We start from the raw sequence: 25,048 nt of genomic DNA, 5'->3' as shown, positions 1-25,048 counted from the left end.
AAAATAAAATAAGAAATAATAAAATAAAATTAGCCGGGCATGTTGGGAGGCTGAGGTGGGAGGATTGCTTGAGCCCAGGAATTCAAGGTTGTAGTGAGCTCTATCATGCTGCTGCACTCCAGCCTGGACGACAGAGCGAGACCCCAGCTCTTTATTTTTTTTAATTTTTTTTTTTTAATTTTTTTTTTTGAGACGGAGTCTCGCGCTGTCGCCCAGGCTGGAGTGCAGTGGCCGGATCTCAGCTCACTGCAAGCTCCGCCTCCCGGGTTCACGCCATTCTCCGGCCTCAGCCTCCCGAGTAGCTGGGACTACAGGCGCTGCCACCTCGCCCGGCTATTTTTTGTATTTCTTAGTAGAGACGGGGTTTCACCGTGTTAGCCAGGATGGTCTCGATCTCCTGACCTCGTGATCCGCCCATCTCGGCCTCCCAAAGTGCTGGGATTACAGGCTTGAGCCACCGCGCCCGGCCAGACCCCAGCTCTTTAAAAGAAAAGGGTTGAGTAAATATATGTTGACTAATTGCTTGTCACCATTTCCGGAAATAATCGGATTTATGACAGAGGCCCTGCCCACCTCTTTGATATGGACTTGTACTAATGAACTACAATTCCCAGCATGCGTCAGAATTAGCGCCGTAGAATTTTTTTAAAAAAAATATGGCCTACAACTCCCGGCATGCTGCGCTCGTGTTCGCGGACCACACGCCTCAGCCAGCCGGGGCAAGGGCCTATCAGGGGCGAGTCTGGGCATCCGAGCAGGTTTGACGGAAGGAGCGGCGGCGACGGAGGAGGAGGATGGAGGCGGTGGTGTTCGTCTTCTCTCTCCTCGATTGTTGCGCGCTCATCTTCCTTTCGGTCTACTTCGTATCCTTGCCTGAGGCGGGCGGAAGCCTTGCCGGGGGACAGGGCTGAGGGTGGGCCAGTTGGGCACCCAGGCAGGTGTGTGAGACGAGGGAGGCGCTCGGCGACTGGCGTGCGCTCCTTGGGAGCTGGCCTGGCCGGGGCGGTGGCGCGGGCCCCGGGGCGAGGAGGAGAGGCCGGCTGCCCTACCCAACGGCGCCTACTGCCCTGCACCCACTTGTCCTGCCTGGGCTGCCGGCCGCCCCTCACCCCGGTCCGCGTGGGCCTCTCCGGGCGCATCCCGGTTCGGCCTGCGCGCCTGCTTTCAGCTCGTCCCCGCGGCGCCGGGACCAGCCCTGCCTGAGCCACGGCCGCCCTCGGGAGAGAAGGGTCGTCGTTTCTCTGGGAGAGGCCCCTTGCCGTGCTCTTCGTCGGGTACTGAGGGTCCTAAGGGGGGTCGCTTGCGACAGTCGGGTGCCGGGACGAGTGCGGGCGATTTGCCTCCTCCTGTTCCCCGGGCAACACCCCCGGTACCCGCCCCTTTGTTCTGGCGGGTGTTGGTACTTGCAGAGACCTTTCACATCCAGGAGTTGACTCATTCACCAAATGAGCAAAGTTGCTTCCTTCACTGTGCCGTTTTGTAGTGAGTGTTGGAAAGGAGTTATTTTAACAACTATCTACAAAGTGATTATTTTGGTTGTCCCCGGTGGTTGCAGATCTGTAAATTCAATAATTACACCTGCTCTTATTGCTGAAACAGCTCCCAGTCGTTTCTCAGCTTTTAAATTTTTCTATTGATCCATGTTAAAACAAGTATTTTCTGTAGCTGTTCACGTTGCAGTATTTAAACTGTATTTTCCAGAGCAATAAATGGTTGTTGAATTTAGCACTGCGGTAGCCATGTCGGCTACAACTCTTCCCAGCTCTTGACGAAGCATCTAGGCTTAGTTGTTGCCCAATGTTGTATTGCACAATCCAGTTTTAAGTAATTAAATATAAGATAGAAAAAACGTATGAGGAACTTGGCATTTCAGCTTCCTTTCTTGAAAATCACATGTACCCGTTTCTGATCGGATTAAACCATTTGCTAGAGCATGCGGGCTTTAGGGTAGTCCTACAGAGTATATGTTCAGTGCAGCTTCATACTTCATTGTGGACTGGCAGCCTGTTGTAGTGGAAGGGGACAAAATTTGGAAATCAGGTTTCCCGCTCAGCCAGTTCTTTGCTGTGCACATTATTTCCCTAAGCCTCAGTTTTCTGATCTTTACAATAGGAAATGTTTATTTCCTAGATATGCACAATGAGAATGGTGCTGAGCACCCTAGCACAGTGCCTGCCCCATAGCTAATGTTCAGTAAATATTGCTCTGCCTTTGTGTCCCCACCCTCCCCAATTGAGCAGCAGTTTTTACTTGATGATTTCTAACGACAAGATTTCTGAGTTTTATTAGGTTTGCGGAGCTGATTGAAAGGGCAGCATCACTTGCCTAAGTTTTGATGACCTCTATGCCCCTTTTGTGATACAAGGAACTAGAGCAAGCTTGTCCAATCCACGGCCCGGCATGGGCTGCATGTGGCCCAGGACAGCTTTGAATGTGGCACAACACAAATTTGTAAACTTTCTTAAAACATTGTGATTCTTTTTTGGTGATCTTTTTTTTTTTTTACGCTTATCAGCTATCATTAGTGTTACTGTATTTTATTTTATTTTATTTTTTATTTTTATTTTTATTTTTTTTTGAGACGGAGTCTCACGCTGTCGCCCAGGCTGGAGTGCAGTGGCGCGATCTCGGCTCACTGCAAGCTCCGCCTCCTGGGTTCACGCCCTTGTCCTGTGTTACTGTATTTTATATGTGGCCCAAGGCAATTCTTCTTCAGGTGTGGCCCAGGGGAGCCAAAAGATTGGACACCCCTGAACTAGAGCTTACACTCAGAAATGAAACTAGGTTTTTTCTTTTTGCAGTTTGGAAAACCAGGCTTGATAATTTGAAATAGTCCTGGTTTACACCAATTTATGCATGTAGACAAATGGTAGGTGGAATGTTTGACTTAGACATTACATTAAAGTACATTCGGTGGTGTTTTGATGAAGTTCAGCATATTCTGTATTTTAGGATAGTTGCACTAACTTAGTATTAGGGATAGGAGGTGGAAAATGGTCAGGGTAGACTTCATATAGGATATAAGAGTTTTCTTGGACTTTGAACTGTGGACAAAATCTACAGAAAGGGATAGAGGTGAGTATTCCAAATCATACACTGGCAATAGCGAAGGTGCAGAGACAGGTATGTTCGTGGATTTCTGGGTGATGGTTAACAAATAGACCATCTGGAGCACATGGTTGATTTTGGTGGCAGTAGAAGGCTAAATTGGAAAGGCAGGATTACATCAGATTTTGGAGAGCCTGAATGTTAAGGGTGGGAGGGAAGTCTTTCACTTTTATCCTGCAGGCAATAGACAGCCATTGAAAATTTTTATTTTCGGTAGTTTATTAGGAAGATGAATTTGCAGAGTGGGTTGGAAACAAGAAGGATTGGAAGATAAACCAACAGGGGATAGGGTCGTCTGGATTTCAAATAGAGTGCTGGTTGTGGGCGGGTGAAAGGGGGGAATATGTGAGTAGTATTTGGAAGAAATGATTGCTGGGACCTACAAATGATTGATTATGATATATGAAACAGAAGGCAGAGATAGCTTTCCATATTTTGATCCTGGGCAGATGATACTTGTGTCAGTAACAGAAATAAATTGGAAGAAAATCAATTTGTGGAGAAAGTGATGAGTTTGACTTTATTTTATTTATTTTATTTTTATGTTTATTTTTGAGACAGAGCCTCACTGTGTCACCCAGGCTGGAGTGGAGTGGCACAGTCTTGGCTCACTGGTACCTCCACCTCCTGGGTTCAAGCGATTCTCCTGCCTCAGCCTCCCAAGTAGCTGGGACTACAGGCGCCCACCAAATCTGCTGCTCAGACTGGAGCGCACTGGTGTGATTATAGTTCAGTGTAACGTGAATCCTGGGCTCTCGGCATTTTGCTGCCTCGCCCTAGCACTACTGCTACTAATAGCTACCATTACAGGTGCTCTTGCCCAGCTAATTAAAAAAAAAACACAACTTTTTTTTGTAGAAATGGGGGTGAGGCCAGTGAATCACTTGAAGCCAGGAGTTCGAGACCAGCCTGGCTAACATAGCGAAACCCTGTGTCTACCCAAAATACAAAAAATTAGCTGGGTGTGATGGCGTGCACCTATAATTCCAGCTACTTGGGAGGTTGAGGCACAGGAATTGCTTGAACTCAGGAGGTGGAGGTTGCAGTGCGTTGGAATTATGCTACTGCACTACAGCGTGGGCGACAGAGATGGAGGCTTGCTATGTTGCCTATGCTGATCTTGAACTCCTGCTTCAGGCGATGCCTCAGCTTCCCACAGTGCTGGGATATTTTCCTTTTTTTTTTTTTGTAGCCATTGTTTTACCTTTGAGGAACTCAAACTAAATGTTCTGGTTGGGTCAGATTAGATTTGAGCAAAATGGGATTATTTTGTAAAATAATTTGTTGAAGGAACATGAATGGGAAAATTGAGTTGTCTAATGAGCAAACTTTAGGAAACAACTCATTTTTTTCCAAGTCAAATTTAATTCTGCCTTGTAACTGGGTTTGCTTTCTGAAACTTAAATACTTAGTTATTATAAAAGAAATATAATAATTCCTTATCTTGATCATCAGATAATTACATTGTCTGATTTAGAATGTGATTACATTAATGCTAGATCATGTTGCTCGAAATTAAACAAGGTAAGACATTTCTTTGCTCATTTTTTGGCATTGAAGCCAGATCATTTTCCATATTTAAGATTATTATAGATAATAGATGTATTTTTTATTTTAGAGTACTTGTCTCTTATTCATTGGAAACTTGATGGAATTGCTGTGTTTTACAATATTTTAGATCATGAAATTATGCTAGAAGATCTGACTTGAAATTTTGTTTCTTTACATGTTGCTTGTCTCTTGTTTACATGGATAACATCTTTACTCAGAGTAGGGAAATGTTGGTTATGAGGGTAATTGTTTTTGTCTTCTGTGTCGGAACTCCCTCCTCCCACTCATGGAAAAAAGCTCAGGTCTGTCTTTGGTTGAATGAAAGAAGACCTTTCTTGTGTAGTTTACTGAGAAAATATATATATATTTTAATATATGACTCTATTTATTTTTTGAGAGACAGGGTTTCTTGCGGTGATGATCAGGCTATTCTTGAATTCCTAGGCTCAAGTGATCTGCCTCAGCCTCCTAAGTAGCTGGGACTATAGCGCACGCCACCACGCCTGGCTAATTTTTTTTTTTTTTTTGAGATGGAGTCTTGCTGTGTCACCCAGGCTGGAGTACAGTGGTGTGATCTTGGCTCACTGCAACCTCTGCCTCCCAGGTTCAAGTGCTTCTCCTGCCTCAGCCTTCCCAAGTAGCTGGGATTACAGGCACCTGCCACCACACCTGGCTATTTTTTTTTTGTATTTTTCGTACAGATAGGGTTTCACCATATTGGCCAGGCAGGTTTCAAACTCCTAACCTCAAGTGATTCGCCTGCCTCAGCTTCCCAAAGTGTTAGGATTATAGGCGTGAGCCACTGTGCCCAGCCACCTGGCTAATTTTTAAATTTTTTTGTAGACTGGGTCTTGCTATGTGACCTAGACTGGTTTTGAACTTCTGGCCTTAAGCAATCCTGCTGTCTTGGCAAAGTGCTGGGATTACAGGTGTCAGCCACCATGCCTGGCCTAAGCTCCATATTTTAAAAATTTTCATCAATTTTGTTTGATTGTTTGAGGCAGAGTCTCACTCTGTTGCCCAGGCTGGAGTGCGGTGATGCGATCATGGCTCACTGCAGCCTTGACCTCCCAGGCTCAAGAAATCTCCTTCCACCTTAGCATCCCACGTAGCTGGGTTCTACAGGTGTGTGCCATCATACCTGGCTAATTTTTAAAATTTTTTTGTAGAGATGAAGTTTCACTGTGTTGCCCAGGCTGGTCTGAAATTCCTGGGCTCAAGCGATCTGCCCTCTTTGGCCTCCCAAAGTGTTAGGATTACAGGTATGAGCTACTGTACCCAGCCTCATGTAGCTTCTTGAGATAAGGTAAATGGCAATTAAATTTTGAGGCCTTCCATGTTTGAAAATGTCTTATCTTTTCAATTGATTCATAGTTGTCAGAGTACAGGGTTCTAGGTTGGAAAAGATTTTTCTTTCAGAAATTTAAAGACACCCTTTGGTGGTCTTCCGACTTCCAGTGTTGTTCAAGTTGGGAAGTATCATGCCATTTTTTTTTTTTTTTTTGAGACAGAGTCTCGCTCTGTTGCCCAGGCTGGAGTGCAGTGGCGCAATCTCGGCTCCCTGCAAGCTGCACTTCCCAGGTTCACGCCATTCTCCTGCCTCAGTCTCCTGAGTAACTGGGACTACAGGCACCCGCCACCACGCCCGGCTAATTTTTTTGTATTTTTTAGTGGAGACGGCATTTCACTGTGTTAGCTAGGATGGTCTCGATCTCCTGATCTCATGATCCGCCTGCCTTGGCCTCCCAAAGAATTTCTTATCTTTTTAATATGATTCATTGTCTCTCTCTCTCTCTCTGTCTCTCTCTTTTCCTGTCCTCTGGGGAAGTTTTAGAATCTTTTCTTTATCCCTGGTGTTTTGAAATTTTACAGTGCTGTACTGTAAAAACTCTCTATACTTTTATTTATTTATTTTTGAGACAGAGTCTTGCTCTGTTGCCCAGGCTGGAGTGCAGTGGCGTGATCTCGGCTCACTGCAAGCTCCGCCTCCTGGGTTCACGCCGTTCTCCTGCCTCAGCCTCCCAAGTAGCTGCGACTACAGACACCCACCACCACACCCAGCTAATTTCTTGTATGTTTAGTAGAGACGGGGTTTAACTGCGTTAGCCAGGATGGTCTCCATCTCCTGACCTGGTGATCTGCCTGCCTCAGCCTTCCAAAGTGCTGGGATTACAGGCATGAGCCCCCGTGCCCAGCTTTTTTTTTTTTTGAGACGGAGTCTCGCTCTGTCGCCCAGGCTGGATTGCAGGATTGCAGTGGCATGATCTCACTGCAAGCTCTGCCTCCCCGGTTCACACCATTCTCCTGCCTCAACTTCCCAAGTAGCTGGGACTACAGGTGCCTACCAGCATGCCTGGCTAATTTTGTTTTTGTATTTTTAGTAGAGACAGGGTTTCACCGTGTTAGCCAGGATGGTCTCGATCTTCTGACCTTGTAATCTGCCCAATGTGCTGGGATTACAGGCATGAGCCACTGCGCCCGGCCCTCTGTGTACTTTTTAAAAGGCCTTTCTCGTTTGTTTTCGACATCTGATAGGCTCTTTCAATATGGGAAATTTTCTTATATTCGTTCTTTAATGTTTCTTCCCCATCTTTTTTCCCTCCTTCTCTTCCTACAACTTCTACTAACTAGACAATTGATCTGGATTGATCTGCCAATTTTTCCTTTTTCTTAGTTTTTTCCCTTTGTTTTTTTTTTTTGTTGCTGTTTTTATTTCCCTTGCTTTTTCTTCTGAATTTTCTTCTTTTCTTTTTTTTTGAGTTGGAGTTTCACTCTTGTTGTCTAGGCTGGAGTGCAGTGGCGCTATCTCGGCTCACTGCCACCTCTACCTCCTGGGTTCAAATGATTCTCGTGCATCAGCCTCCCAAGTAGCTGGGATTACAGGGGTGTGCCACCATGCCGGCTAATTTTTGTACTTTTAATAGAGACGAAGTCTCGCCATGTTGGCCAGGCTGGTCTCGAACTCCCGACCTCAGGTGATCCGCTCTCCTCGGCCTCCCAAAGTGCTGGGATTACAGGCATGAGCCACTGCAACCAGCTTTCTTCTGAATTTTCTAACAAATGTAGCATTTATGCTAAAATGATGATTTTTAAGAGATTTTTATTCTCTTGGTTCATGTTTGACTCCTAGCTCTCTGATAATACTGATTATAGTATTTTTCTATTTTTTTTTATTAAAGATAGGGTCTTTTTCTCTCATCCAGGCTGAGGTACAGTGGCACAATCATATTTCATTGCAGCCTTGAATTTCTAGGCTCAAGCGATCCTCCTGCCTTGGCATTCCAAGTAGCTGGGACTGCAGATGTGCACTACCATACCTGGGTGATTATAGTATTTTTGAAATTTTCTTCTGCTTCTTATGTTGTATCTGTTTCCATCAAGTTCTTTTCCTTTCTTTTTTTTCCCTACTCTGTCTTTCATTTTGGAGACTTTCTTCAAATTTCTGATATAGGACTGCCTATTCATATTTAAGGGTAAAGCACTAAAATGCTCATTGAAAGCTCTTTGGATGGTCTAGATTTGTTGACTGGTAGACTTCCCTGTCGGGTAATTGTTATCTACCTGGACTTTTGTTGGGGTAGCTGAAATGGCGGTGTTTTGATAGGTGTTTTTTGAGTCATTTACTTTAGAGAAAAATCCTCCAAGCTCCTCCTTGGAGGATATGAGTCTAGTGCCAGTGTGCTGAGAACAAATTCAGGGAAGAGCATATCATTAAGGAGGGAAGAGACAAAAAACAGAGGACTTGGTTGAAAGTCAGTAAACCAAGCATGATAAGGTTAAGTCTTGCTTCCTGAAACATATTTCACGCCAGGTGCAGTGGCTGACACCTGTTCCCAGTACTTTGGGAGGCCAAGGAGGGAGAATCACTTGAGCCCCAGGGGTTCGAGACCAGCTCTGGTAACACAGGGAGACTTCTTCTCTACAAAAATGAAACCAGAGAGAGAAAAAAAAAAAAAACGTGTTTCAGGTCTGTGTCTGTGTAAAACAAAGATGATTGCAGTTTACAGTCAGAAATCCAGAGACTGAAGGCTATAGCTTTAGGGATCTTATATGGATCAGAGAGTATTAGTATCACATCAGCTGACATTTTATTGAGTGCCTACTTTGCATGTGGCTTACACGTTATTTCATCTAACTCTCTACAACAACTTCGTGAGGTAGGTATTATGTGTATTTTACAGATGAAAACATTGTGGCTTAGAGAGGGTAACTTTTCTAAAGATTGCACAGCTAATAAATAGGACATAGCATGAGTTCCATTCCAGATTTGTTTGACTTTGTAGCTCATACTTGTGAGAAGTATGCAATCAACTAGAACTTTCCAATATGTAATAGCATTTTAAAAAGTATAGCCAGCCGGATGCGGTGGCTCACGCCTGTAATCCCAGCACTTTGGGAGGCTGAGGCAGGTGGATCATGAGGTCGAGAGATCGAGACCATCTTGGCCAACATGGTGAAATCCCGTCTGTACTAAAAAATAAAAAAATTAGCTGGCGTAGTGGCGGGCGCCTGTAGTCCCAGTTACTGGGGCTGAGGCAGGAGAATCTCTTGAACCCAGGAGGCAGAGGTTTCAGTGAGCCGAGATCGTGCTACAGCACTCCAGCCTGGTGACAGAGCAAGACTCCGTCTCAAAAAAAAAAAAAAAATATATATATATATATACACACATATGTATGTATGTGTGTGTATATATGTGTGTGTGTGTATCTATATGTGTGTGTATATATATAACCAAGTTGATTGCAAATTAGGTTTGTGGCCCAGAAAAATCTCTACTTCTTTATTTACCAATTTTTTTTTTAACCAAATATTACCTTTATTTACCAAATATTCTTTATTTACCAAAAAATTATCCAAAATCTAAATGTAAGAGGTCTGAGGTCATTATGCCTGGGCTTATACTGTATTGCTCTGCCACTATTTAGCTGTGTAACCTTAGGCAATTTACCTAACCACTCTGAGTTTTATTTTCCTCATTTCTGAAAGTGAGGCATGCCAGTTTCTTTCATTAAATGTTAACTTCCACTGAAAGAAGTTAACTTTAATTAAAAATCTGTACTCATAGGAAAGGAAGGCTGTTGGTGAATTGAGAACCCTGCCACAAAAGTTGTTGATGCATGAGAACTAGAACATTACAAGTCAACAAAGACTATAGGGAAGGGCATGGAGCTCTGTAAAGCCAATAGGCCAGGATTCTGGCATGCTGGTTCATTATCGTATTTGGTCAACTTTGAGCTCTAATTGTAAGCTTTTACATTTTTTTTTTTTCTTTTTCTCTGAATATGAAATGGTTTCCTTGGGATTCTGGAGATTGGAAAATGTTTAATGTTGCTATTCTGACTTGAAAGGCAACATGTGTATGGCTATCAACCATCCTAAATTAGAGCTAGGGGCTTTGGCATAGATACTAGAATGGGAAGTAAACAATACTCTACTTTTTCTCTAGTTCTCATTCAAACCTGCTTAATGAATGAACCTAAGCCTTTGCTTAGGATAAAAAGTAATTGAAATTTAAGTGCTTTATTTTAAAGCTGTGCCCTGATGTATTTGCATGGGATACAAAGTTATAGCAGTATGCAAATCTGGGACATGTGAGTCTAAAAATAATCTTGAAACAGTAGCTTGTAAATTCTCTCTACGTTCATTGATTTAGTTTCAAATAACATTGTATAGTCAGGAAGGACATAGCAGTGAGATGTAATACCGTGTTCTTCTATTGCAGTGGGTAATTCCAGAATTGATTGGCCATACCATTGTCACTGTATTAATGCTCATTTCATTGCACTGGTTCATTTTCCTTCTCAACTTACCTGTTGCCACTTGGAATATATATCGGTGAGTACAATTTTAGTTTGGTGTCAAGGCAGTTAAAAAAATTTTTAAAAAGATGTTTTTTTTTTCAAGACAGGATCTTACTCTATTACCCAGGCTGGAGTGCAGTGGTGCAATCTCAGCTCACTGCAATTTCTGCCTCCTCAGTTCAAGCGATTCTCCTACTTCAGCCTCCCGAATAGCTGGGACTACAGGCGTGCACCACCACGCCTGGCTAATTTTTGTATTTTTACTAGAGACAGGGTTTAACCATGTTGGCCAGGCTGGTCTTGAACTCCTGACCTAAGTGATCCTCCTGCCTCAGCTTCCCAAAGTGCTGAGATTATTTATAGGCGTGTCCCAAAAAAAGGTGTTTAATAGCTTTCTTGTTGTTATTGTTGGAGATGGCGTCTCACTCTGTCACCCAGGCTGGAGTGCAGTGGCTTGATTTCAGCTCACTACAACCTCTGCCTCCCAGGTTCAAGCCATTCTCCTGCCTCAGCCTCCTGAGTAGCTAGGATTCAGGTGCCTGCCACAATGCCTGGCTAATTTTTGTATTTTTAGTAGTCAGGGTTTCACTGTGTTGGTCAGGCTGGTCTCAAACGCCTGACCTCAAGTGATCCTCCCACCTCTGTCTCCCAAAGTGCTGGGATTACAGGCGTGAGTCACAGTGCTGGGCTGGAAGTACCTTTAAACGCTGCAAATTAGGGCTGGGCACAGTGGCTCACGCCTGTAATCCTACCACTTTGGGAGGCTGAGGTGGGCAGATCACGAGGTCAGGAGATTGAGACCATCCTGGCAAACACGGTGAAACCCCATCTCTACTAAAAATACAACAAAAAAAATTAACTGGGTGTGGTGGCGTGCGCCTCTAGTCCCAGCTACTTGGGATGTTGAGGCAGGAGAATAGCATGAACCCGGGAGGTGGAGCTTGAAGTGAGCTGAGATCAGGCCACTGCAACCAGCCTGGGTGACAGAGCAAGACTCTGTCTCAAAAAAAAAAAAAAAAAGCTGCAAATTAGGTAACGAATCAACATTTTTGACTTAATAAATTTAGGAAGTTTGTTCAAAGTGAGCTCAATGGAAACCCTGACTGTATATAATTTTATAGTTGGGCTGTTATACGTAGCATACTTTCTTGTGAAGACCGCTGGGATAATCTTGACAAGCCTGCAATTGTTATATTAGTGGGTTGCTGCTTTACTACATTTTTAGGTTTTATTTATTTTTATTTATGTCTAGTTTTTTGGGACAGAATCATTCATTGGCTGATTTTTAAGTATGATGTTGTAAAGTGCAGTTAAAATAAAAAGAACATAGGAAAAAATAAAGTAGGGTTTGGAGGAAGATGGGATGCATATGAAAAGATAATGGCAGCAGTAGAGATGAGGGAAGGAGTGGATATGGGGGAATGATTTTATAAAGGTCATTAAACTAGAATCTGAGTAAGGGAAAAGCTTTAAAGTATCTGTGTCTCTTTTATAGAGGGTGGGTATCCTGGGGTAGAATTTTTTGTTTACTTTTTCTTTTTTTAATATACTGAACATGGGTTCTGAATTTTTTTTTTTTTTTTTTAAGAGATGAAGTCTTGCTATGTTGCTCAGGCTGGAATGCAATGGCTGTTCACAGGCGTGATATAGTGCACTACAGCCTTGAACTCCTGGGCTGAAGCGATCTTCCTACGTCAGCCTTCTGAGTAGTTGGGACTACAGGTGCATACCGCTGCGCCTGGCCTCTTTCAAGCTTAATAGTACTCTCCCATGATCAGTTCCATAGACCAATGCCCTCAAGTGAGCTCTGAGCTGGGAACACAGATTACTTGCACTTCTCCTGAGGGCTAGTCCCAGGCAGACTTTTAGCACAGCTAAGTCCCCCTGTAGTTTCACTAAGTGAAACACAACTTGGGGAGTGAGAATGGGAACTCGAACCTTTGAGAATGTGGATCTTAATGTTATACCAGCCCATCCTGTCAGTCATCTCTACTAGAAATGAAAACCTGCTAGAAGAGCCAGCTTTGGCATGGCTTCTTTGTAGATAGTGGTAAAAGGCTCTATGAAGTCAAGTCCAAAGATTCTTTTTTTAGGCCGGGCATGGTGGCCTACGCCTATAATCCCAGCACTTTAAGAGCCTGAGGTGGGTGGATCACCTGAGGTCAGGAGTTCCAGACCAGCCTGGCTAACATGGTGAAACCGCATCTCTACTAAAAATACAAAAATTAGCCGGGTGTGATGGCCTGTGCTTGTAGTCCCAGCTACTTGGGGGGCCGAGGCAGGAGAACTGCTTGAACCTGGGAGGCGGAGGTTGCAGTGAGCCGAGATTGCACCATTGCACTCCAGCCTGGGCAACAGAGCGAGATCCAGTCTCAAAAAAAAAAAAAAAAACACCGAAGATTCTTTTTTTGATATAATTGTAAAGACAAAGATCATGTATATTTATTGCCCTGGTAACTGCAGTGACAGGTTGGCTGTCTGCTGGTCACAAGTTTACCTCCTATTTTAAAAGATTTAAAAAATCAACAGATTGATTATTTGCTATTTTCAGACCACTGTACTTTATGCTGTTGGAGATAAAGTACAGTAGTCCACAGGACAAAGAGGCAAAATACCTAGGAAGTGGAATCACTTGAGTCATATAGTAACTCTATATTTACCCTTTTGAAGAACTGCCTGAGTGTTTTCAGAAGCAGCTGCACTTTTTTTTTTTTTTTTTTTTTTTTTTTGAGACAAAGTCTTACTCTATTGCCCAGGCTGGAGTGCAGTGGCGTGATCTTGGATTACTACAGCCTCAACCTCCTGGGCTCAAGCGATCCTCCCACCTCAGCCACCCAAAGTGTTGGGATTACAGGCGTGAGCCACTGTGCCCAGCCATAGCTGCACTATTTGACATTCCCACAAACTATGTATTGGGGGTTCCATTTTCTCTACATCCTTGCCAACACTTTTTATTGTGTGTGTCTTTTTTTTTTTTTTTTTGATGGATATAAAAAAAATCAAAAACTGTCTTTGATATTTTTTTCCTGCCCTAGTAGAATACAGCTGTGAAGTTCCACTGCCTGTTATAAGCATTAATATATGTGCCTCAGTGACCATCCCACTCGTGGTCTTTGGGGAATCATACCACTAGCAGCAGCCTCAGCAACTTTTATCCAAATTGTGTTGATCTGTCTTGGCAATAAGTAATTTAGGTGTGATGCTCATTCTCCAGCATACTAAACGGTCTGTTATGGTAAAGTTTTATCAGTCTTCTAGTTATAACACACTGGAAGTAAGAATTAATATGAAAGATTGGCTGTCAGACACTGGAAACCTTATATAGTCCTATTTTAGATTATTCCTGTGTGTTTTAGAGGTGAGCACAGTGGCTCACTCCTGTAATCCCGGCACTTTGGGAGGCCAAGGTGGGAGGATCACCTGAGGTCAGGAGTTCAGGACCATCTTGGCCAACATGGGGAGACCCCATCTCTACTAAAAATACAAAAATTAGCCAGGTGTGGTGGTGTTGGGCACCTGTAATCCCAGCTACTCAGGAGGCTGAGGCAGGAGAATTGCTTGAATCCAGGAGGAGGAGGTTGCGGTGAGCCGAGATCGTGCCACTGCACTCTAGCCTGGGCAATAGAGTGAGATTATGTCTAAAAATAATAATAATAATAATAAACTGAAAAAAGTATAATTGGATTGTTTGTAACACAAGGATAAATGCTTGAGGTAGTGGATACCCCATTTACCCTAATGTGATTTTTTTTTTTTTTTGAGACGGAGTTTCGCTCTTGTTGCCCAGGCTGGAGTGCGATGCTGCAATCTTGGCTCATTGCAACCTCTGCCTTCCGGGTTGCAGAGGTTGTGGGATTACAGGCATGCGCCACCACGCCTGGCTAATTTTGTATTTTTAGTAGAGATGGGATTTCTCCATGTTGGTCAGGTTGGTCTCGAACTCTCAACCTCAGGCGATCCTCCCGCCTTGGCCTCCCAAAGTGCTGGGATTACAGTCATGAGCCACTGTGCCTGGCCTTACCCTGATGGTATTATTACACATTGCATGTCTGTATCAAAATATCTCATGTAACCCATAAATATATGTACCTACTATGTACCCCCAAAAATTAAAAATAAAAATCTAAAAAGGAAAGAAAAGGAGACAGCTAAGTAAGTGGTGGTAGGAAGAAAGACTGGACAAGGGTTTGATGGACTGGCTGTGAAAGATGAAGAGAGAAGTCCCAGTTGGGTAAGAGGAAGTTTTTAAGGACCACCAAGAAAATGGTGACACTCTTATTAGATAACCTAGAAGTTAGACAAGGATGAGATGTTATCTGGATATTCAAATGAAAATACCTTCTATTCAGCTATAGTTGGGCTACTGGGGTTTTAAGGAGAATTTCAGATTTGTGGAACTCAGAGAATCCTTTGCATTTCAAAGAAGTGATAATTGAGAAGCTATGTGACAAGTGAGATATCTAAGGTTGTACTAGAAGAAGCTTAGACGTGAGAGCAGGAAGAATTCATGGACAGTGCTAGGTTAGAACATATATGTTACACAGATGACACAGTCTGGATGTTGAAGCCCAGACACTTAAACTGATTGATCCTCTCAAAGTAACCTAACTTCCTTAATTTCCCTATTTCCATAATGAAGTTTCTAAGAACTTAATAAAATTGGTTTGGGTTTGGAGCCTCCTTTAACCTTTGTCTAATGGAAAAGGGCTGTAGATATGACTGGCATGGTAGTTTTCTACAGATGAGTAAAAGGGTTTCAGTGCATAAAATACCCTTATCTGGAATGTTACTGTATTTTATTTTAGAGGGCAGAAAATTAGCAGTATTGTAACTTTCAAAAGGAAGCTAAGTGGCAGCCCATGACATTATCATACTACTCTGTCCATATGTGGTATGAATGTAAGGTTGCTATGATTGGCTCACTTTTTTTTTTTTTTTAGATGGAGTTTTGCTCTGTCACCCAGGCTGGGGCTCAGTGGTGCAATCTTGGCTCACTGCAACCTCTGCCTTCCGGGTTCAGGTGATTCTCCTGCCTCAGCTTCTCCAATAGCTGGGATTTCAGGTGCCCACCACCATGCCCAGCTAATTTTTGTATTTTTAGTAGAGACAGGGTTTCACCATGTTGGCCAGGCTGGTCTTGAACTCCTGAGCTCAAGTGATCCACCTGCCTCGGCCTCCCAAATTGCTGGGATTACAGGCATGAGCCACAGTACCGGGCCTGACTGGTTCACTTTTAAAAGTCGATTATTATTGGCTACTTATATTTGAATACTTATGCCTATGATTTGATTTTCCTTCTAATGTGTGTGTCCTTTAATTTATCAGATACATTATGGTGCCGAGTGGTAACATGGGAGTGTTTGATCCAACAGAAATACACAATCGAGGGCAGCTGAAGTCACACATGAAGGAAGCCATGATCAAGCTTGGATTCCACTTGCTCTGCTTCTTCATGTATCTTTATAGGTGAGTTTAAAATCCTAGTATTTTCCTAGATGCAATATTTGCTTTTGAAGGGTGAGATATTACTATACTATAGGATTGTGCATTGACATTGTGGAACTTTTGGGGATTATGTAAATTCCTTGTGGCTGTGTAGATTATTTATGTATGTCATTGAATCAGCTTTCTGTCTGAACTACAGTAGATCTGCCCTGTGGCATCTTAGTTATGCCTTAGCTGTTGAGGCTATCAATATGCTTAAAACTGGGCACGGTGGCTCACGCCTGTAATCCCAGCACTTTGGGAGGCCCAGGCGGGCAGATCACCTGAAGTCGGGAGTTCGAGACCAGCCTGACCAACATGGAGAAGCCTGTCTCTACTAAAAATACAAAATTAGCTGAGCGTTGTGGCGGGTGCCTGTAATCCCAGCTACTCAGGAGACTGAGGCAGGAGACTCAGTTCAACCTGGGAAGCAAATGTTGTGGTGAGCCGAGAATGCACCATTGCACTCAAACCTAGGCAATAAGAGTGAAACTCCATCTCAAAAAAAAAACTGTCTTTGATATTTTTTTCCTGCCCTAGTAGAATACAGCTGTGGAGTTCCACTGCCTGTTATAAGCATTAATATATGTGCCTCAGCGACCATCCCACTCGTGGTCTTTGGGGAATCATACCACTAGCAGCAGCCTCAGCAACTTTTATCCAAATTGTGCTGATCTGTCTTGGCAATAAGTAATTTAGGTGTGATGCTCATTCTCCAGCATGCTAAATGGTCTGTTATGGTAAAGTTTTATCAGTCTTCTAGTTATAACACACTGGAAGTAAGAATTAATATGAAAGATTGGCTGTCAGACACTGGAAACCTTGTATAGTCCTGTTTTAAATTATTTCTGTATGTTTTAGAGGTGAACATGCCACCTTTTCCTTTATCCATCATAGATGCCTAGAATAGAGCAAAGGAGAAACAAAATTCCTGTGTATATGATTTGATTAAACCTTTGAAAAGCTAGAAGTCAGGCTTAACCTTTGTATGACAGCTTTAATTAGATCATTTTTATTTTTCCCCCTTGGTAGAGTTTAATTTTTCACACAGGCATAAGGACTATTAGGAAAAATTTAATGTTGAAGTAAACTTCTACCACTCAGAAAATTCTTGATTAGAAACTGCATAGAGATAGCAATTTTTTCGTTTGTTTTCTTTGTTTTGTTTTGTTTTTCGAGGCAGAGTCTCGCTGTGTCATGCAGGCTGGAGTGCAGTGGTGAAATCTCAGCTCACTGCAACCTCTGCCCCCCAGATTCAAGCAATTCTCCTGCCTCAGCCTCCCAAGTAGCTGGGACTACAGATATGTGCCACCATACCTGGCTAATTTTTTTTTTTTTTTTGTATTTTTAGTAGAGACGGGGTTTCAGGACATGAGCCACCGTGCCCGGCTGAGATAGCAGTTTTAAAAAATTGCTATTTTGTTTGAAATAGTTTAGAAGTCAGAATCATTTTAGCCTCTTCCTGACAAAGCAGGCTTCCTAAAATCCCTTCACTGTGCTAAATCTACCCATTAGTGGATTAGATTAAACTTGGAGTTTAGATAGTTTTCTTTTCACCATTCATCTTATTTGCTTTTCTGTATTTTAAAAACTAGATCAGAAAAAGCACACTGGTATCAGTTTCTGGTTCTCATACCCTACCTCATTACTAATATGCTTAGTTTTTAATCCAAGTATCAAAGATGATGAATAAGGAGCAAAAAAAGTTTATGAGAACATAATGAGGCACCTGTTCTTGTTTTTAATACTTTTGTATCTTTACTGTCATATATGTTCTCTTATATTTGTTTCTGAAGAGACAAAAAACAAGCTGGTATTGGCTTGGCTAAGGTTATCCTTTTTTCATCCTCCCCACCTCTGCGGTTTCATGCTGTTGGAAAGTAAACTAGAAAAGGCATCCCCTGGGGGCGGTGCTGTAGGTACAGCCCATGTAGTCATACTTTGGGGAGGAAATTTAGGCTTGGAGAGCAGTATCTTGCTTCGTAGACTCAAAAGTCTTAGGATTTAAAAATGTATATGAGTTTCTGAACTCTTAGTCATTGAATTTAAAGTAGTGGAGAGTTGGACTGGAGGAATTAAGATGTAATTTTGGGGCAGGTTTAAGATACTGTTCTTTATAACTAAATAAAAGATAGGCAACTCATGTAACTGTTTTGCCTGGGCAAGTGTGTACTTCACTGGCTGTACCGTTTTCTTTTCTCTCTTCCCTTCCTTTCCTTTCCCTATTAGCCTGTTATTTTCAGCCACATTGCTATTACCTTACCCTTTGGTGTTACATATAGTTCAAAGGGTCAGAAGGTATCCTTGTAGCACTTTTCTCTTGGTTTTTGGTTGCTGTTTTTAAACAGTGGTTTTGCTGTTAATACCAAGTCATTAGCTTTTGATTGCAGAGATTTTATGCTACTTGTCTTTGTATCTAACACCTACCACACTCTGCCTAATTCCTTACGCCTAGTTGACATTTCAGGGCTTTTTGAATACAATTAAAGTTTTGAAAAAATGCTCATCTTCTTTAGAGAATAGGGGAATCCATGCTTTTGGTTTTTTGATTGGGTGCTAGCCTAGTGGAATGTGGGCTCCATCACTTACATTGTGGCCTGGGGCAAGTTTCGTTTCTTTCTTTTTTTTTTTCTTTTGAGGCGGAGTCTCACTCTGTCCCCCAGGCTGGAGTGCAGTGGCACGATCTCAGCTCACTGCAGCCTCCACCTCCCAGATTCCAGGGATTCTCCTGCTTCAGCCTCCTGCATAACTGGGGTTATAGGTGCACTGCACCATGTCCAGCTAATTTTTGTATCTTTAGTAGATCTGGGGTTTCACCATGTTGGTCAGGTGATCCACCTGCCTTGGCCTCCCAAAATGCTAGGATTACAGGCCTGGGCCACCACACCTGGCCTGGGGCAAGTTTCTTAACCTCTCTGAGCCTCAGTTTCTGATCTGAAAGGGGGATATTAATGATATTAATAGTACCTACCTCATCACAGGGCCGGGCGCAGTGGCTCATGCCTGTAATCCCAGCACTTTGGGAGGCCGAGGAGGGTGGATCACGAGGTCAGGAGATCGAGACCATCCTGGCTAACACGGTGAAATCCCATCTCTACAAAAAATAAAAAAATTAGATGCGAGTGGTGGCAGGTGCCTGTAGCTCCAGTTACTCAGGAGGCTGAGGCAGGAGAATGGCATGAACCCAGGAGGCGGAGCTTGCAGTGAGCCAAGATCACGCCACTGTACTCCAGCCTGGGCGACAGAGCGAGACTCCGTCTCCAAAAAAAAAAAAAAAAAAGCTGGGTACGGTGGCTCATGCCTATAATCCCAGCACTTTGAGAGGCCAAGGCGGGCGGATCACAAGGTCAGGAGATCAAAACCATCCTGCTAACACGGTGAAACCCCGTCTCTACTAAAAATACAAAAATCAGCTGGGAGCAAGACTCCGTCTCAAAAAAAAAAAAAAATAGTCACATTTTAACGTGGACTAAGTGAGATAATACATGTGAGACACTTAGGTTTATGCTGACCCATAGTAAACTCTCAAAAATCTTTTAAAAATATTAGCTACTATCATTAATTTTTACCATGCCTTGAGTACATTTAGTATGGTTGAGTTTGGACAATTGTTTATACCATTAGTGATGTAAGGATATTTCTGTGTATTTTGATTTCAGCAGAGCAAGGCTGATCCCAGTATTTCAAAGGAAAGGATGGTTTTGTTATTGTTAACGGTCAGTGTTAGTGGCGTAGCATTTATTAGGTGGCTGCTGTGTGTCAGACATTGTGTACAGCATTGCAAGTGACACAAAGGAGCAGCACAGAATCCCTACAGTAAAAGCTTGGAGCTTGGTCATTGCAGGCTCAGGTGCTAGTAGAACATGAAAGTGGTGATGCTTGGGCCCTGCTCTCATCTCAGAGTTGCTCATAGTCCAGTAGTAGAGACAACATGTAAGCCACAGCAGCAGGAAGAAGAGCTGTGGAAGGAGGCTGTGCAACTGCCCTGGGCTGAGAGGCCAGCTTCCCTAGCGAGGTGCCGTAGAGCTAGTCACAAAACCTGAGTAAGAAGTTACTGCTTTGATGGAGTGTTGGGATGGGGAGAAGAGGTTCCAGGCATTGGCATAGAACAGTATGTATCTGGCTAGAGAATTTAGAATTTTTTTTCTGGACATAGGTGTTTTTTTTTGTTTTGTTTTATTGTTTTTTTTAACTGACTGAGCTAGGTTTTTGTTTGTTTGTTTTTTGTTTTTTTTTAAACTATAGCCTAACATAGGTTTTAAGTTATACTTCCCCTAACTCCCCACCCCCAGTCACTCTTTTTTAGTGAAAAAGTTTGGACATGAAAGATCCTGATATATTCTTTCCTTTGGGTATGAATGATTGTCTTATACTCAAATGATTGTTCCTTCATGGACCTTAGGGACGCAAGTCTGGACAAACCAGGCTCTGGAGGAACATTCCTGTGAAAACATTAGTAACATTAATTTCTTCTTTCCACAGTATGATCTTAGCTTTGATAAATGACTGAAGCTGGAGAAGCCGTGGTTGAAGTCAGCCTACACTACAGTGCACAGTTGAGGAGCCAGAGACTTCTTAAATCATCCTTAGAACCGTGACCATAGCAGTATATATTTTCCTCTTTGAACAAAAAACTATTTTTGCTGTATTTTTACCATATAAAGTATTTGAAAACTATGAATTGAGTTTCTGTAGATTTCTAGTTCTCAACTTTAGCCTGAATGCCAACACTTGAAGGTGTTTTTCATCATCTGTATGTCGAAGGTGGTTATTTGTATGTAGGAATGGGACTGCCATCCCAGCTTTGCATGCCAAAGAAATAAAGAACACACTTTAAAGGGCAAACTGAAGAGATGAGTGAGCAAAGAAAGGTGCCCTTCAGGTCTACTGAAAAGTTAGAGTACAAAGAACACTGTTGATCTGGACAGAAGAAGAAAAATTTAATTACCCTTTTTGCCTGTGTTGTGACAACTTCATTTAATATGGTTTAAAGATTTACGAGACTGTCAGCTAAAAGTGTTTTCACAAGAATGTCAACAGAAAATGGCATTTCAAAATATATATATTTCTTTGTACAATTTGTGAAACCTTACAAGCCATTTTCCCCAGGTACAATGTAGTTCCTGCTGATAGAAAGGAAATATTTTGTCAAGAGCTTTCATTTAAAAGCCACTACCTCCATAATCACCCCCAAACCCAGAAAATCCCCACTGGCTCTTGCCAGTCTGGTTTTCGTATTGTAGTTTTTCCAATTGTATTTGATCTCCCTGATAATGTATTTTAATGTGTTTGGGTAGAAGATGCCAATCAGGTTGGAAGCAGGAGTAGTCATTCACTGTTCGTGAAATTGAGCCTTTTGGTGCGCCACGTGGTGCCAGATTAACCCTTCTATCCTTCTGCACTGACCACGTTGTGAGTTGGGAGACCAAATACAAGCCATTTCATGGACATAGCAATACACAACCAAACTCTGTTCCTTGGAGCTATATTGTAAACTCTTGCAGTTGGGAGAGGAGTTCACCTCCTCAGCTGTTTGCCAGCTCTTACAGGGTAAAATAAACCTGGCAATTTATCCTCAGTCCTAGTTTGTGCTTTAATGTTGCTATCTTAAGCACTGGCATTTGGGCAAAACATGACTGTTCAGTGGGAGAATCCAAAGGTATTATTCACTCTAGTTGAGATATAATTGGGTAGCTAAACAGGGCGTGTGGTCCCCAAAAGATTAAAGGTTGCATGTCCCTTTAGTCCTGGACTAGGTCTAGCCTTGGCAGAAGCAAAGGAGCCACTAAGCCAAACTCCCTGTACAGACAGACCATGTTTCAAAGCTGGAAGTAGTGCCATGGCAATACACAAAAGTAACGGTGAAATGGTAGGCAAAGTGAACTTGGCTCTGTTGGGCTCTTTGGGGGTCACAGAAATTGCTCCTTGTGGTAATCTTATATTTCTGTCTGTCAGGCACAGGGCCAAGAAGGTGTGTAACAGACATTACTTTTCTTGCATCTCTTTTTCATACCTTTTCCCTCCGAGGCAGCTTTTGCTTAGAAAATAGTCCCTTCACTCTGCCTTTCCTCCTAAATTCCTGTGCCTCTTCATGTTCTGCTCAAGCTTTTTAAAGCAACGAAGCTGTTGGAGAACTTAAATCCTCGCAACTGAGAGACAAACTACTTAAACTCAAAGGTGGTAGAGATCTTTTTTTTTTTTTTGAGATGGGGTCCCGCTGTGTCGCCCAGGCTGGAGTGCAGTGGTGTGATCTCAGCTCACTGCAACCTCTGCTTTCTGGGTTCAAGCGATTCTCCTGCCTCAGCCTCCCAAGTAGCTGGAATTGCAGCTAGCTACTCCTGGCTAATTTTTGTATTTTTAGTAGAGACGGGGTTTCACCATGTTGGCCAGGCTGGTCTCAAACTCCCAACCTCAAATGATCTGCCTGCCTTGGTCTCCCAAAGTGCTGGGTTTACAGGCGTGAGCCACTGCACCCGGCCATGTAGAGGACTTTTGACCAAAATGTTTCACCTTCTCATTCAGATATTCTCAGTTATCAAAATAGTGACCCATGCAGTTGAGAGAGCCTTTGGCTGTCAGTTTACAGTACGTCAGGCATAAGTTGCTGAGGCTAAGCAAATCAGAAAGGTGCCATGTTTATAACAAAAGTCAGAAGCTCCTTACTTCTGAAACATTAACTGTGGTTAAAAACAAAAACCCTTTTTTTTTTTTTTTTTTTCCCGAGACGGAGTCTGGCTCTGTCGCCCAGGCTTGGAGTACAGAGTGGCCGGATCTCAGCTCACTGCAAGCTCCGCCTCCCGGGTTTACGCCATTCTCCTGCCTCAGCCTCCTGAGTAGCTGGGACTACAGGCGCCCGCCACCTCGCCCGGCTAGTTTTTTGTATTTTTTTTTAGTAGAGACGGGGTTTCACCGTGTTAGCCAGGATGATCTCGATCTCCTGACCTAGTGATCTGCCCGTCTCGGCCTCCCAAAGTGCTGGGATTACAGGCTTGAGCCACCGTGCCCGGCCCAAAAACCCTTCTTGTATTGCTTGTCTATCAAAGCCAGGAAAGTGGGGGATTACTGTAGTTAAATTTTTTTTTTTTTTTTTTTTTTAATTAGAGACAGGGTTTTGCCCTGTCCCCCAGGCTAGAGTGCACTGGCGCAATCATGGCACACTGCAGCCTTGAACTCCTGGACTCAAGCAATCCTTCTGCCTCAGCCTCCCAAGTAGCTGGGACTAGGTGCACACTACCATGCCCAGCGAATTTTTAAAACATTTTTTGTAGAGACAGAGGTCTTGCTATGTTGCCTAGGCTGCTATCAAATTACTGGCCTCAAGCGATTCTCCTGCCTCAGCCTCCCAAAGTGTTGGGATTACTGGTGTGAGCCACCACGCCCAGCTAAAAAAAATTTTTTTAGGGGCGCTTCTACAAATAATGAAAGGGGGATAAAAGCACTGACTTAAAAAAGCCATGGTTAAGATGCTATCAATTTTCTCCCCTTTTCATTGATTGGAGAGTTGTGGAGGACCTTAGAGATCATTTTGCCTAACTCTCTCATCCGAAAGACAAACTGAGGTCTAGAGATTGCTCAAGGTGTTGTGACTATGAACATCTGAATCCTGATGCTTAGTCCAGTGTTCTTTCTCCCTTACCACTCCTCTTCCCCATGGCAGTACCCAGGGCCCAGTCCATAGACTACTATCGAGTACTCCTATGTGCATCTTTTTAGTACGTATCATTTTCCCTTGTCTTTTTCCTTCTATCCTGTCAGTGGTAGCAACCGCCCTTGCTAATCACTGTAACCTCAGCTGAGAGAGCAGAGGAAGCGAAATCCAAGATGCAGCTCAGTTCATCAAAGCCTAGCAGGTCCCCTCAGCTGCCTTTTCATGCCTGCCACACAGACTACAGTAGAACAAAACCTGACCTGGTCTTTGAAGCTAAGAGCTAAGAAAGCTTCCCATAGTAGTATTTCCCGTGGCACTTACCACATTCTAGCTGGTATTATAGTTATTTGTATGCAATTAATCTCTCTTTAGATTGTACGTTCCTGGAGGGCAGAGTATGCCTATTCATATTTGTATCTTCTGTTCTTGGCACCTAACACAGTGCCTTGCACACAGAAATAAATGATTGTTGAGTGAATAAGTAAACCTGATTGTGGTGTTCTATTGCTTTTTCAGCAAGAAGTCAAACTGATGGCCTTTAAGTCAGAGAAGCAGCAATGGAGCAACATAATCAAAGTTCACCATCTTTGTTTTCAAGGCAGTCACGTTATGAAATATTCTGACATGCTAGGCTAGGAAATGGCTATAATTGGTTTGCTTGAGACTGGAGAAATCAGCTTTGCTAACAGGTAATACTTTGTCAAGTAGTTGTGAAAAATATCATATACTAGGTGTAATTAGTTGTCCTCAAAATCTAAATAAACATTCTAATATATGTAAAAAGGCAGCAAGATAGAGAAGGTAAGTTTGAAATTCTACAATATCTGGATCTTTGTCACCTGAGTTTATGTACTTTATTTTTGTTTGAGACTGAGTCTGGCTCTGTCGCCCAGGCTGGAGTGCAGTGGCTGGATCTCAGCTCACTGCAAGCTCCGCCTCCCGGGTTTACGCCATTCTCCTGCCTCAGCCTCCAGAGTAGCTGGGACCACAGGCGCCCGCCACCGCGCCCGGCTAGTTTTTTGTATTTTTTAGTAGAGACGGGGTTTCACCGTGTTAGCCAGGATGGTCTCGATCTCCTGACCTTGTGATCCGCCTGTCTCAGCCTCCCAAAGTGCTGGGATTACAGGCTTGAGCCACCGCGCCCGGCTGAGTTTATGTACTTTAAAGCAAATATACTATTTTACTGTGTAGTATGGCAAAGATTGAAATATTCTTGGTAAATGAAGCCTTTTGGATCTAAGCCATATTTTTCATGAATGTTTGAAAAGGTAGTAACTTTTTTTTGCTTCAGCTAAATACAGTCTAATGACCAAAGGTCATTCAAAGCTTCCGGCTTATCATTCTTCACTACAGTAATCACAGTAATCATGGTCTGGACATGTTAAAGGGACTGTTCACTGAGCTAACTTGGTTCTGAGCTCAGGTGCTCTTTACTAAGTTCTTGGGTAAAGGCTGC

At 43.0% G+C, this 25,048-nt stretch overlaps 1 protein-coding gene across 4 annotated transcripts; it reads left to right on the top strand.

Annotated features, from left to right (window-relative positions):
- The first annotated feature begins 694 nt into the window (after positions 1-694).
- Positions 695-20,625, top strand: CNIH4 (cornichon family AMPA receptor auxiliary protein 4). 4 transcript variants are annotated; one of them, XM_003893056.3, is made up of 5 exons: positions 695-863; positions 4,564-4,632; positions 10,382-10,494; positions 15,786-15,926; positions 20,427-20,625. In XM_003893056.3, exons 1-5 carry the CDS (start codon positions 795-797, stop codon positions 20,452-20,454), a joined length of 420 nt encoding a protein of 139 aa, XP_003893105.1. In that variant the 5' UTR covers positions 695-794; the 3' UTR covers positions 20,455-20,625. The 4 variants fall into 4 exon arrangements, with proteins under 4 accessions (XP_003893105.1, XP_009184845.1, XP_009184849.1 ...); XM_009186581.2 differs by having other exon boundaries at positions 700-863; positions 15,833-15,926; XM_009186585.3 differs by lacking the exon at positions 4,564-4,632 and having other exon boundaries at positions 791-1,482.
- Positions 20,626-25,048: the final 4,423 nt, after the last annotated feature.

This window comes from Papio anubis, chromosome 1 (assembly GCF_008728515.1).
Source record: "Papio anubis isolate 15944 chromosome 1, Panubis1.0, whole genome shotgun sequence".
NCBI lineage: Eukaryota > Metazoa > Chordata > Mammalia > Primates > Cercopithecidae > Papio > Papio anubis.
Note: the sequence above shows the minus strand (reverse complement) of the source record. Positions and strands in the feature narration are given on the sequence as shown.

Bases quoted from the DNA above. Each gene is read 5' to 3' on its own strand.
- CNIH4 (XM_003893056.3), top strand. From the start codon at position 795: ATGGAGGCGGTGGTGTTCGTCTTCTCTCTCCTCGATTGTTGCGCGCTC. The intron at 864-4,563 runs GTATCCTTGCCT...CTTGATCATCAG, and splicing joins TCTTCCTTTCGGTCTACTTC to ATAATTACATTGTCTGATTT. The intron at 15,927-20,426 runs GTGAGTTTAAAA...TTCTTTCCACAG, and splicing joins TTCTTCATGTATCTTTATAG to TATGATCTTAGCTTTGATAA.